Below are 14959 nucleotides of genomic sequence, written 5' to 3'. Positions count from 1 at the left end.
TCCATTTTCATCATTTTACCCATATCATGTTTCTCTGACTCCTTTATAAATTGTTCAGTCATTTCCCAAACAATAGGCACTCACTTTCCCCACTTATTTTTGCTACCACAAAAGGGCTACTTTGAATGTTTTGTTCTTTGTGGGGAATGTTTGTGTTCTTTGTCCCATCTTTTTGTCATAAAATAGCACATGCCCATTAGGAAATTTCTAGGACAATAGGCACGAACAACCTAATAAATTTTCTTGCAGAATTCCAAATTGTTTTCTAAAATAGTTTATAAAAATCCTTAATTACGTCAATGGTACATTAATGTGTTACCCTGTTTTTACATGGTTTCATACTCTTTACCTATGCTATACTCTACTCAATTACTCATTCTCTTTTAGTCACAGACCATATTTTCCTACTTCCATATATTTCTCATGTTTTCCCTATGATTGGGATGTCCATTGTCCTCTGCCTGTTGAATTCCTACTCACCAACTCTTATAGAAATTCCTCCATGAAGTCTTTCCTGATCTTCCCAAACATTAATGACCTATATCTTTTATGCCTTCTAGACTATAAGCTCTAGGTGGACAAGGACCCTACATTACCTAACATTTCTCTGTTCTGGCACAAATTGTCTGAATTAATTGGCTAAAATATAAAGTAACAAGAATTATTTTGGTCCACGAGTTGGGCATTCACCTGCACAGATAACCTAAGGAAAGATAAACAAAGAGACAGTAAATGTTACATGAGTGATACAGAAAATTTGTGCTCTGGGATTTCAGAGGAGGAGAAGACTAATTTATTGTTGATCGGAGATGACCTCACAGAGGAGATTGCATTTGATTATCATCAGCTTCTAGCAAAGGAAGAGAACGATTGTGGACACAATGGGGAAAAATAGCCAATATATCTTAGGAGTCAATGAGCAAAAGAGAAAATTGTGATTATGAGACCATTTTCCCTTCTCAAATCATATTTCTAAAAATCAAAAATCCCCTTCAAAAGTCTTAGCAGTGGAGATGAAAAAAAGAAAAGAAAAGCAGCATGAATGAGTTTAACATTTTCTCACATGAGTACCTGAAAAGAATGGCATAGGATGAGTTTTGGAGAGGCTGCCCAAGTAGAGGAAGTCTCTAACATTGATGAGATTTTAGGTTCCAAATGTTAAAGTGCTTATTATAAAATTCTCTTTCACAGACTCAACTTAAATTTCACTATCCCTTCCCAAAATGAAAGGAAGTCTCATTCATATGATTATAGATAAAGACCTAGAAGGGATTTTTAAAAGTTATCCAATTCTATGCCCCCCCCTTTTTTTTTTTTACAAAGAAGGCAGAGAGAGGGAGACTGTGATTTATATGGAAAATAAAATTTTCAAATTTTATTCAGAATTCAAAACCAGGTCTTCTGATTTCATTGTTCTTTCCATTGGATCACACTGCCTCAGAATTACCATTTAAATGTTGGAATTTTACTGATTGGCCACATAAGGAGAAAAAAAAAAGAAAAAAAGAAAACCTTACAATCCCTCCACTCTCCACTTCATACCTCAAGAACACAAATTCTGCCGGTTAATTTTTTTTCTCTTTTTGAGATAAGCCACTTATTACTTAGAGGCATGTGGTTCTAATCTTTAAGATAGATTGGTTCGTTCAATTCAAGCACCACATAACCATTCACACGCCATTGAGTTTAGTACTATTAAAGGGTAATCTCCCCTTTGGGAATTGTGTCTATTGCAGCCACATTATCCACATAGAGTCTTTTTATCATCACTAGGCAGGTAAGGAGATTAAAATAAAAGGTTTTGTCAAGTGTGCAGTTGCACAAAGAGGTTTCATTTGGAAATGACCCTGTATTATCGTCCAAAATATACAAGCATCCAGACGAACAGGCTACCACCAGTTAGAAGGGTCACATGTTGCTTTTTGAGGCATTATGCATACTGATATTGTGGGGATCTGTCCCTCCCTAAGTGATCCAGGGGAAGGAGGAAGGTAGAGAGGAGGCCTTTTTGTCTTTTTTATTGGAGCATAATAAAACCTAATGGAATAAATCTAGAATCATATCTTGCCCAGCTTTTATAATCCCTTGTCCATTTTAAAGATACTCTCCATTTCCTTTATTTTCTCTGGTGTAATGCTTTTATTATTGCTTCTAATCTGCAAATTTTTGTAGCTCAAAATGGGAGAAAATGTTATTTTTTTCTGTCTTTTTTCTCAGAAATAAAATGCCTATTGTTTATCCCTGTTGAATCTATGTGCAATGTGTAGCCTTGGCTCAGACGTTGTCTACACTTAATACAAAAAGTATTTCACTTGTCTATATATATATATATGTCATGTCTCGCCGGGTCAATTGTAAGCTGCTAAATAGGAGGAGTTTTGTTTTCATATAGGCAGAGCTTCTTAAACTTTTCCCATTTATGATCCCTTGTTTGCCAGAGAAATTTTTACATGACTCAGAGGTATAAAAATAGATACACAAATTATTATCAGTAAATAAATCATAATTTTTAACCCCCATATTCACTTATAAGTCCCCATATGGGATAGTTGTGACTCTCACTTTAAGAAGTTATATTATAGGATCTTATAATTAATAGGTGCTTAACAAATATGGAAAAGCAGTTTTGATTTTTGGAATTGTATCATTGTATTTTTGTGTTCTGGAATTCTGGAATATTGTTGAGGCTTAGAAGAAGGCTGAAGACATGATTGATCATACACTGAGCTTGTTTGGTTTAATGGAAAGAAGGGAGGGCCTGTAACTGTATACCAAGGATTTCTTGGTTTTTGTAAGGAAGGGTTGCATTTTCATTTTCAAAGCCTCAGAGACTTTCAGTCAAAATAGGAAAATACTTTTCTTCTTCTGATTGGATGCGCTGTCAAATGCAGGAAAGGATGCCATCAGCTATCAATAAATACCTCTACCAGGTAGAGTTTCCAAAATCTAAAAGGAAAATTTTGGATTGCTTTTTTGGGAACCCTGGTATGTACAACTAACTATTCAGTACAAAAAATGAAACATTAAATATTTTAGATAATGACTGTTGGCTAACTAAAATATATAACCATATTTAGCAGTTGATGTTTATGCCCGGAAGCTGATTCACCTATAGTTTGCTGTGAAGTTTTGGGACAAGTCATTTTGACCATTCTATGAATCAATTATAATAGTTCAACAGTGAATGTGTATGTGTGGAGAGAGAAAGAGAGTGAATAATGCTCAGTAGGGATGTTGATGAGACTCTAAATTACTTTTTTTTTTTTGACCAGGCTTGAATGGCCCAAAGACTAAAATGTTCTTAACAAAGTTATTATTTTGTCTATTTGCTTCTATTACTGTTTGAAGAGCATTGGGGGAAAGGTTATGACACTTTTCCTGTTCATGAATATGAAGAGATTTCTTTTATTTCAGTTGTTATCCATATTGCACTTAAGGCAATTAGAATGGTTTTGGACCACTGAAGGGAATGATGTAAAAATTTCAGCTTTAAATCATTTTTGGAAGCCTGCAATTAGCAGACATCCACAAATAAACTAGATAACTGAAGTGGGTCATTATTTCCTCTGATTTGATTTACATTCCTTGTCATAAAGGGCATATACTTCTGCTTTCCCCATTACCACTTACCCTTCACTCCAACCAAGGAAATGAAAACAGATCTAGGAATAATAATATCACATTTAAAATCAATACTGATCAGAAAATCTGGCAAAGGAAAGAATGTTGTATTGGATATAGGATGGTTTCTGAATTAGCATGATCTGGATTCAAATCTTCCTTCTGAAACATCCTAACTGTGTGATCCATGATGAATTCCTTAACCTTTCAATGTCCCCAAGAAAAATGCTCATATTCTTAAATTATAAAGCAATTTGAAATTTCATAGAGGAAGTTTTGTCATCTATATTGTTGAAATTGAAGTCCTGAACCAAAAATAAATTTAGAGACTCTTACAGAATCTAATTATAATGATATTAATATTCTTTAAAAACAGGATTCTTACAGAAAATTAACATATTGGTTTCTAGATAATATAATTCAGGCAAAATATGGTTAACTTTTTTGGAGGAGTTATATATCAATAGATTGTGAGTCTTCTGGCACTAAGTTTTACATACCCCTTCCTAAGGACAGTCTCAAAAACACTACATGACTGGAAAGTTTAGAAATTATAAACTCCTCAAAAACAGCCAATTTTAATGATTTTATTTCTTGCTACAAGATCATGGCATACTTAAAAGTGACAATTTTAAAATATCTTCTACACTTTCACAACTTTCAAAGTCTAGAAAGGATATTATAATATGTTAATTTTTTTTTTAATTAAGGATCTTAGTTACTTAAACAACACAACTTTCTTGACTCCTCACAGTTCTTCCTTTAAAAAAGAATGATCCTAAAACTCCCCAGTTCTTTCCAGCTCTGTCTTTGATCCTAAGTGTGGGACACACCCAGACTCCCCCCCCCCATCCCTTATTGTTGAGAGGACAGACTTTGAGCCAATGTTCTCCATCATGCCTTTTCTCTAGATGGAAAGGAGTCTCTTTTTGTTGCAGTCCTTTAGTGTTTCTCATTTCCTTGAATTATTGTTGTTTATTTTCCTTATACTCCCTAACATCACTCCAGTGTTTTGGAAAGCTGGATTTTACTTGAACTACTAACTGGGCAATTCATTGTCTGTATGATCATAGAGAAGAAGAAAAATTATCTGATGCTCAAAAGCTTCACTTGCAAAAAGAGAAAATTGGACTGGATAAAGTTCCCTTCCAGTTTCGGATTTAAGATCCTTTGTACATATTTAGATAGTAAATACACATTTGTTCAAATGACTCAATATTGCCCCCAAAACTCTTCTGTGTTCCCTCCAATTCATTCATCCTTCATCTCCCTCTCATCACCCTTTGAGATATCTAGTATCCTAGCATCCTCTCATTTTGTCAGGATAAAATCTGCCATCAGTTACTTATACTCCAGCATAAATTATTTTCTAATTAAGGTGTTGCTTTTCCCAACCATTTATTTTAAACCATCTATCTCTAATGGGAAGAAAAGACATTGTCACCTGTCAAGAGAAGCTCTGACTCAGCAGATGGAATGAGGTTGAAGGAATAGGAGGTATCATATGTTTAAAAATCACCTCACGACTAAGGCCTGTCCTGAAATTAAAGTTGTCTTAGTCATTGCATAATTAAACAGTAGATCTCAAAGTTAGCTCCAGGGACCACTGGAGATCTCAAGATATTTTCAAGGATCTGCAAGGTCAATTTTAGATGTTTTAATTTATAATAGACAAATATTGATGAGATAATTGATATAAACAAAATTCTTTGGGTGGTCCTTATTTATTTTTAAGATTGTAAAGAAGTTGTTCAGTCTTATCTTACTTTTTGTGACTCCATTTGGGGTTTTCTTGGTCATTTCCTTCTCCAGCTCATTTTCTAGATGAGGAAATTGAAGCAAACAGTGACTTGCCCAGCACCCTATTTACTGCACTATCTAGCTGCCTCTGGAAAAAAGTACTGAGTTCTAAAAGTTTGAGGAAACACTGGATTAAGAACAAGGAGAAATAGGTTCTAGTGATTTCACCATCATTCTGATAGATTACTGGACAAATCATTTTTCCTTTGAGTATCAGTTTTCTAATCTATAATATGAAGATATTGAATTAAATAATGTCTAAGGTCTTTTCAAGTTCAATAATCTAAGTATGAATGTACTGGGGAGAAGAGAGAAGAGATCATCTCCTATCTCTTTTTCCCACTACCAAGTTCCCTTGTTTTCTGTTGTGGCTGATGGAGGGAAGATAGCCAGATGTGGTTGCCAGCCCAAGTAAAGCTTACCTTCAGTCTCCATTGTCACAGCATCATCTGTACCCTTTCCTACTTGTAAACATCTAACTGTACTTCAAGATCTAGCTTTGTGATAGTCCTTCTCTGACAACCCCATACAAAGATGCTTTTTACATATGTACATGTGGTCTCCTTCAAATCAATCGTATTCCCCATGATCCTTGGTACAGTCATTGTTTTAAACATAATATGTACTTAATAAATACTTTGCTTAACTTGATCTAGGAGGCTGTGTTGGGGAGAAGAGACTTAAGCAGAGTAGTGAAATGAGAGAGAAAAAAGATAAGAATGGGTTCCATTTACTTGAGCTTTGATTTCTTACCCCATGAGGAAATTAGCCAGAGGAAAGTTCAAAGGGATTCCACATCTTTCTCTAGTTCCTCCATCCTCCATTTACAAGTGAATGTTTATGTTCAGCTATGACTTTATCATTTAATCCTAATAAGTATCAAATGGACCAATGAATGAATACTCACAGTGACTTAAGTTCTGTGACCTTAAACAAGTCACAATTCCCTTGGACATCAATATCTCCATCTTTAGCTGAAGGGGTTAAATTAGATGAACTCTAAGATTTCTTCCAGGTCTTAAATTTTATCAGAGACAACAGGAATACCAGAATAAAGTCTATCTTTGATGTTAACTTTGTTACTAACAGGTTAAATATGCCAGAAGAATCTCAGAGAAGGATCTTAATTCCTATAGTATATAAGTAGCAGATTTACTTGGCTACTATTCTTATTTAATTTAAACATTGTTTTCCTCTGCTCAGATTTCCTATTAATTCTTATAAGTTGTTTGATATTCCTTTCACAATTTAAAATAGAACAGATATTTTTCTCTATTTCCCAAAACTTCGAGAATCCAGAATTCCCTTCTTGTAGAGACCCCCTTTGCCAATCCAAATTACAACTGTGATATTACCTCATATTTCATCTTCCAGACTGACAAATACATCCTATTACCAATCTGTTGATGAATTTCTACAACATAGCTATCCTAGTCCTCAAGAAACAATGAAATGCAGACATACTGAGTTCCTGCTCTTATTTTATTTTTTACTGGGGAGATATGGTCTCTATGCACATGGATATAGAATACAAATGTTAGCTACTGTGATGTCAACTTATTTTCTTAAGATTTGTTTCAATAAACTTGCCATCTGAAAAGCAGAAATGCAAGGGGACTAAAGCTTCTGACTAATTAGGTTTTAGTTCATCAAAGTGCTTCCTAGAGTTTTGTGGAATTTCTGGGGTTTGAGAAATATATTCTAAATCCTATAATGAAGTCGAGGGTGTAAGATATGTGCCCTCCTGGAAATAAGCTGTTTTAAATGATTATTTTGGCAACTTTCTTAAAATTTGCATAATAGGTAATTTAGCTCAAAAGGCAAGTATCAAATAAGTGGCGTATTTCATTCTATTTCTCTTTAACGTACAATTTGGCCCCCCAAGAGAACTGTCTTTTTCACTCCTTTCTTAACTCTCTCCAAGGAAATAGGAAACAAGATTAAGTGACTAGGTAAAAGACACAAACCCATCTCTTGCCTTGAAATATAAATAATACTATTGTACCCCTGAGCCTCCAAGAACACCACTACTTTGTAAAATGATACAAAGAGCCTTAGGTTTGTTTCCCTGGCAGCAGAATGGATACAGGACAGGTATGGACTATATAGTAGTGAGGGAAAACAGCAGCAACAACAACTTAATTAAGTGCTTTATGAAAGACAACCAGGACTAGTCAAGGATAATAATCCTGTTTTCAGTGATCCGATCAGAGATAATGACTAAAATAGCTCATTAAACACGCCTAAAGGCCTTTCTGGTACAAAAAAATTGTCCCCATTCTGCGTGTTTCATTAAGTGGCAGGAGGTTTTAATTTTGAGGATTTATTCCCCAATAGCACAGATTTACTTGAGACTAAAGATAATTCTAGGGAACATGTAGCTGATATTTGGGCTAACCATCCCTCTCTCCCATTTCTTTTTTTTTTTTAGGACCACCCCAGAAAACGGTGTCACCCAAGCAAGACCGGGAAGACAGGAAGCAGGATAAAGTCACAGACAAGGGCAGTGAAAGTGGGACTTCCTGTAACGAGCTCTCTACGTCCAGTTGTGATAGCCACTCAGAAGCCAGCACCCCACAAGAGAACCCAGCTAATGCCCAGCAGGCAGCAGCCCACCAACCAAATACTTTGACATTGGATCGTCCCTCCAAAAAGGCACCAGTGCAGTGGATGCCGCCTCCGGACAAACGCAGGAACAGTGAACTCTTTCAGACGCTAATTAGCAAGTCTCGTGAAACGAATCTTTCTAAAAAGAAAGTGTGCGAGAAGTTGAGTGTGGAAGAAGAAATGAAAAAATGCATTCAGGATTTTAAAAAAATCCACATCCCCGATTATTTTCCAGAACGCAAACGCCAGTGGCAATCGGAACTGTTACAGAAGTATGGGTTATAGTAATGGTCCGCTTCACAAAATAGTTCAAGAGATATCCAATGTTGATTTATTTATCGATACCTGACTGACGTCTTCCTTATGGTCTATTCTGCAGTCGGTGTGGTCCTTGCTGCTCTTACCGTAAATAGTAGATGGTGGACAGTACCTGGTTTTGTTTTGTTTTGTTTTTCTAAAAAATGAAAAAAAAAAAAGCCGAAATGAAACAAACGCAAATACAAAATGAAAAATGATGTGTCTGATCTAAAGCAGTTTGTAAGCGTGAAGTGGAAATGTGCATGATCAAGAGTCTTGAAATCTTGATTTTTCAAGCTCTAGTCAACTGGACATCTTGTCATTTTGTAGTCCATCAAACACCAGTCATCGTATCACCCCATGTTATGTCACCAATAAACATGACTTAATATGGATGAAGCAACATGAAGTATAAAATATTAGAAGATGGTTATAGAACCCAGTCCCCAACTGTCTCATTGTTTAATGCAATAAAGCAAATCTCTCTTTTGCATGAGCACAATGTTAAAAATAAGTCACACACGCAAAAGGAAAGACCGGTAGGTTGTTTGGATAAATATTTGTTTCAGGCCAAACTGATATATTTAAGGGGTGTTGGGGATTGAATTTATTTTGTTCCAGATCTGTGATTTTCCTGTGTGTATGGTGTTCTCTATGTAAAGATGGTGTAAATATGCCTTATACTGTTTTATTATGGCACCAACATTCATCTATTAGTGCTCGTCAGGATTATTTCTGTGAAATGCAAACATTGCAGCAGATTGTGAAAATTGGTCTGATGGTACTCTGAAAGTTCCTGTTTATCATGCTAGTCAACAACATTGGACAAATGGAAAAAAAAACATCTTAATGTGTCTATTAAAAAGGAACATGTGATAGAATGATTTGATGTCCACGGCCTCATCTTTATGATTAATCATCCAATCACTAAATTATTTCTAATCTAGTCCCAAACTCCAGATCAATATGAACAAATAGAAGCAGAACTTTTGGTGTCTGGGGCAAGATTCATAATGCAGGACTGAGGCAGACAGCAGGAAAACACTCTCAACTCAACTTTTTATGACAAGTTCTGGTGAGAAGCAGCAATCCTGGGGCATCAGCCTTAATGTGCTATATTGACATGAGAACAGAGCTCAGCCGGGGGAAGGTAATCAGGGGTGGAGGCAAAGAGTATCTGGGACATTCCTGTTTTGACTAATTGATCCTGACAACTAGTCACGAAGATCACTCTGCTAAAGGAATCTAAGTGTTAGTAGCACCCCCTAATTGTAATGCCTTAGGAGAAAACTAATTTGCTCCAACTGTTAGGACTCAGTAGACCCATAACATTAGAAATTAATCAGAGGTCAAAATGAGGATTCAAATTTGGACAGAGAAAATGCATCTTTGCTCATAATTATAACATAACAAAATCTCATCGAAAATGCACTAAGATTTTAATCAATCTGACAGACATATCAAAGGAGGCTGTAGAGAGCTTTGGGAAGGTCTCTCTTATAAAAGACGCAGCTAGGAAGACCTGAGTTCAAATCCAGTCTCAGAGAAGCAGTAACCATATGACCCTATAATTCTCTATTTGTCTTAATTCACTGGAGAAAGAAAAGGCAAACCACTCCAGTACCTTTGCTGAGAAAACCCCATATGGGTCACTAGGAATTGTACACAACTGAACAACTCTTGTAAATCAATAGTCTAGAAATCAATGGCCAACCAAAATGTCAGGATAAATAGGCTGTTTCTTTTTAGTCAAAGACAGATTATGGCCTCAATTTATCAGAAGTGATTCTTACATTAAAATACTTATGTATTCACATTGCTACTAAAAATCTTGAACAGGTTAGAGAATAAGCATGGAAAAGTAAGGAATTTTTTCAATAAAACATTAATATCCTGTGTGGGTCGTAGATAAAACTTTGAGTGGCAATTGTGATAAGTTACTTTTTCAGAATAATACAATGAAATGGAAAAATAGAGAGGTAAATTACACAGCTCACTCAAATGCTGAAAACAAAAGCTACAATATCATTTCCAATGTCTATTTTATAATGTCATGCCATTAAAATTATATATATATATGTATATGTATATGTATATGAGGGCTATCTAGTCCAATCTAATCCAATTACAGTTTTCAGATGCCCAGAGTTGCACATCAAAAAGTTGACAGATCTGGGGGTGGAATCAGCTCTTTTGATTCCCTTTCCAGTGTTCACCATGATATTACTTTTCATCTGATATCCCTCCTATTCTATTCCACAAACTTGCTAAAGCAGGAAGAGCACAACACAAGGAAGTAGGAGGTTGTGTTTTTGTTTCCTAGCTAAAAATTAGAAACTATGAGAATTTGAAAAAGATGATGAAAATCCAAGCCTTAAGATGCCTTAATTACTCATCAATATGAATACTGATACCTTCCACTATCAGAAAACAAAAGACTAGAATACATAATATCCTGAAGGCTTTTCTAAATATAAGATCTATAATTTTATGATATGAAATTTAGGCAAACATAAATCTCCATTCCCCCCCTTTTTAAACTTGAAATATCCAAGTTTAAGTTAGAAAATGGGGGAAAGGATTTTCCTAATCTTCAATTCAAATATTCTGATAAAGTCAAATCCATATTGTTTTAGAAACTTTAAGAAAATACAATTCTTATAATGGTAATGATTCAAATTATAGTGATGTATAAAAATATTGAATCATAGATTGGGACTCAAGAGACAACTGAACCTCCCCCCCCCCAAAAATGAAATAACCTGACCAAAATCAAAATGGAGAAAGGGAATAGGTATTTAGTAAATATCTATCAAGTATATAACACCATGCTAAGAGTTTGATAAGTAGAGTCCTGTCATTTGGTACCAGGGAGTAAATATTAGAGCTATCTGTAATTTGAACCTAAATCCTGATTCCAAATTCAAGGCTTTTTCTACTGTACCATGCTGTTTCTTAAGAAGATTAGCAGGATTTCAAAGAAAGCTTTTTCGATTCATTTCAATAAACTTACTGTTTTTAAGGTGATCTTCATGTATTTCATGTATTGGTTTATCCTCCTTTATTTGCTGTGGAAGAAAAATTTGAGAGTAGAATAGAGTGACTGTAATCAGTTACTGGTAAATTGTTTAGTCCACACTTATGATTTCACCCAATTGGTAAAATGAATCCTCTCAGTATCTCCTCTATATTTTATAGTCTTATTTGCTTGGAGACACTAAAAGGTTAAATTACTTATTCATGTAGGCATCCAAGTAAGTATTCTGAGGGTATGTATAAAAAAAGGAAGGAATGAGCCTGCCTTTCTAACTTGAAGGCCAGCTCTTAATTCATCGCCACTTTTTTTTCCTCACAGGATCTATAGTAATTGCTTTGTAAATGATTTGAATTAAATTGTGTTGGGTTTGTTAATACACAAATAAAATTTAGAATATTGTTAGTGATTTCTACTGGCATTTATTTTTAGCTATTGAGAAATTCAGGCCCAGTGGAGACACAGTTTTTGAAATTGAGTGTAGAAATATTCATGATCTACAAAGTCATAAAACTCAATGCTTACTAAAAGATGTTGTGCCCTGAAATAGAGACTACCCACACCAATGAAATCAGAGATCTTGGGAATTCTAGAAGTGAGACATTTAGGAGCCACAAGATTCTGGACAAATCATCTCCCCTTCCTGTACCTTAGTTTCTCCATCTGTAAAATGAGGAGGTTGAATTTAATCACTTCAGAGCTCTCTTCCTACCCTAAATCCATGACCTATGAAACCATATGATTCCAAGAGATATAGAGGCTAAGAGAGCTGTCTAATATTAGCTGGAACAATAAAATGTGTAAGAAAGGAGCAGATAATACAGATGGAGACTTTATTAGATCTCACCAACTCTTAATTACATTGACTTCTTAAATGATTCACAGGATTTCCAAAATGCTTTGCATGGCTCATGTTTTTCAATTTTACTAACTGTTCTCTGGCTCTTCTTAAGGGTTTGACTATTTTCAAAACTAATGCTCCAATTGACTTTAAATAGCAGGAGTACAATAAATGAGACACATTTTTCAATCCATTTTGACTGTTTTCAAATATCACAGAAATGGTATGTAGGGAATATGTCATAATGTCAAGTCCCCCCCCCCATCTAGTTCACTCCATTTGGAAAATAAAAGCCCAAAATATTGGAATAAGAGATGAACAAATACTCAGGTACCTGTTCATTGAATAGCTTTTACAGACTCAAAAATGGAAGATGGACTCAAAGGAAATTGAAAAAAACTGTTCTGAAAACAAACCACTAAAATTTGGCTTAGAAGATTTGTTTTTTCAAGGTGAAAAAAATTAGGGAATAATAAAATGTCATATGTTTTCAAATGCAAAAATCAAACAGCTTCTGTATTGTATTTGGTAGAATGAGATTTTGGAGTTAGATTTTTGAGGTCTATCAGTCCAATCTACATGTCAAGTATGATTATTTCTTCCTGACTAGTGGTCATATAGCTACCATTTAAAAAGAATCTAATGATGGGAATTCCCTTCCTCGAAGTGAAGTTTATCTCACCTATAATAAATTATATTGTAAACACTATAATAAAAGAATAATAAAAGAAAAGAATATATCTCTAGGTCAATATTTTATTAAAAGGTCCATGGCCTCCTCAGATTTTCTTCACTGTCCGAGACACCTCTTATCCCAAGGACTCTATTTTTATAGTATTTAATATCCAGATAGACAAAAGAAGCAAAATAAAATCGAGTCTCAATGGTTGATAGACCTAGCTTTGTCTATCTAGAAGGGTCAGAAATGGTAAATCAGCATGGATGGTCATAAAATGGGCAAGCAAAGGTCATCTCTGCTGATACTGTGCTCATAAGATGGTCCCCTCCCCGTATTGGACCAGAGAGAGTGTTCCACAAGTACAAAAATAAATGAGGGGACTTTTATATCACATTAAGACATCCCACCCACAATGGGTTTGGTCATGGGGATTAAGCCAAAGAGGGCACAGGTCCTCTCACCCATGTTGGCTTTAATCATGCATTCTTCAGGCCCAAAGGCTGGATGATCTCGAGTCAGCATTCTGGGCTTTGGCAAACGAACTTACTTAACGAGAAGTTAGCGAACAGTGAATTTATAATTTATAGTTAAAAGATTTGGAGCTTAGTAAAAGAAATAATCTTTCTCATTATCCCCAAATAAAGGTAAAATATGTATTAACATAAATAATTCTTATGCTGATACTAGTTGACTCGATTTACTAAATATATATTAATAGATAAACTTATCACCATAATCATTGGCCCCATGGAATCATACTAAACTGAATAATACTGATTGGAGTAAAACAGGGTTGTAATTAAAATCATCTATCTCAACAGTGTAGTAGGATTTTTTCTTTCCATCAATTCAAAATCTGCCTTTATACCATTTCCACCCATCACTCCTTACCCTGCCTTCTGGGGCTGTAGAAAATAAGTCTAATTCTTCTTCTTTCTGACAGCACTTCAGAGACTTGAAAGTAGTTACCACGTCCCTTAAGTCTTTTCTCATACAGCCTATATATCCTCAGGTGCTTCGAGCTATTGTTTCCAGTCCCCTCACCATCTGAATCACTTCTCCAGGTGCTCCCCAGCTTGTCAATGTTTGTCCTTAAATGTGTTACCTGAGACTGGAAACAAAACTACGGATGGGCACTGAAGGTCTTTTTATGTGACTGGCTGGTTTTAAATTGCAATAGCATCTATACTTTGGCCTACCCAAGTTAGTACTTAAAATGTCCCTCATGACGCTAGCAGAGAATAAATCAAACATGTGATTGATTGAATGATGATGTTGATGTTAGCCTGGGAAGCAATGTGTTTGAAACTATTGAAATTTTTTTGGGTAGGAGAATAATTTTGCTTTTACAAAGTATTGTTTATTATAAGTTCCTGAGGGGATTTTTGGCCCAATTTCTTTAAAGCTATTTTCCCTTCCCAATCTGTAGGGTTACTCTATGTGTATGTGAGTTCTGTAGAGATTATTTCACTTAACCAAAGTAAAAATACTAGAAATATTATTTGTATGAAAAATACCTCTTAAAATATTCAGTTTAACAAATTTCAATGGGGATCACTTTAAATATGTACTTAACTAAATTCTGATTTTGTTAATTAATTGAAATTTTAGAAAATGATTTGCTGGAGGTCTTGTGAATATATTGATTTTCAAATTATTATTTAACTCCATTCAAATGAAAAATCTTTAGAAAAATGAGAAAAATAAACCAACACTCAATTAAATTGGTAGTCAGGAGAGATGAACTCTAGTGTTGATCTTGTCAACTGACTGGCCATGTTACCTTCGGTCACCCTTTAAGAGGGCAGAAAAGTTGGTATTATAACACCTTCAAATCTAAAAACTATTCTATCTCAGGTTATTACATTAGAATGCAAACTCCTTCTGAGAAGGGATTGTTTCATTCTTTGTACACATACTAGCCCTAGGAGTCTGGGAGACTCATTTAACCTCTTTCAGCCATTTCCTCTTGTGTATCTCAGGAATAACAACACACCCTTCCTCACAAAATTGGTGTGAGGACCAAAAGAGAGAAGAGAAATGCTTTTCAAACTTTCAAGTGCTATCTAAATGCCCACCA

At 35.1% G+C, this 14959-nt stretch overlaps 1 protein-coding gene across 1 annotated transcript in view; it reads left to right on the top strand.

Moving 5' to 3' along the window:
• KCTD8 (potassium channel tetramerization domain containing 8) overlaps positions 1–11761 on the top strand; it is a 266694-nt gene extending 254933 nt beyond the window's left edge. Inside the window, exon 2 of the mRNA XM_051963948.1 lies at positions 7853–11761. Within this exon, the coding sequence (XP_051819908.1) occupies positions 7853–8313 (461 nt within the window). The 3' untranslated portion in view covers positions 8314–11761. The remainder of the gene's footprint in view (positions 1–7852) is intronic.
• The last annotated feature ends 3198 nt before the right edge of the window (positions 11762–14959 follow it).

The sequence above is a fragment of the Antechinus flavipes genome, chromosome 6 (assembly GCF_016432865.1).
Source record: "Antechinus flavipes isolate AdamAnt ecotype Samford, QLD, Australia chromosome 6, AdamAnt_v2, whole genome shotgun sequence".
Classification (NCBI taxonomy): Eukaryota; Metazoa; Chordata; class Mammalia; order Dasyuromorphia; family Dasyuridae; genus Antechinus; species Antechinus flavipes.
The sequence above is the reverse complement of the archived record's forward strand: the minus strand, read 5'-3'. Positions and strand labels throughout refer to the sequence as shown.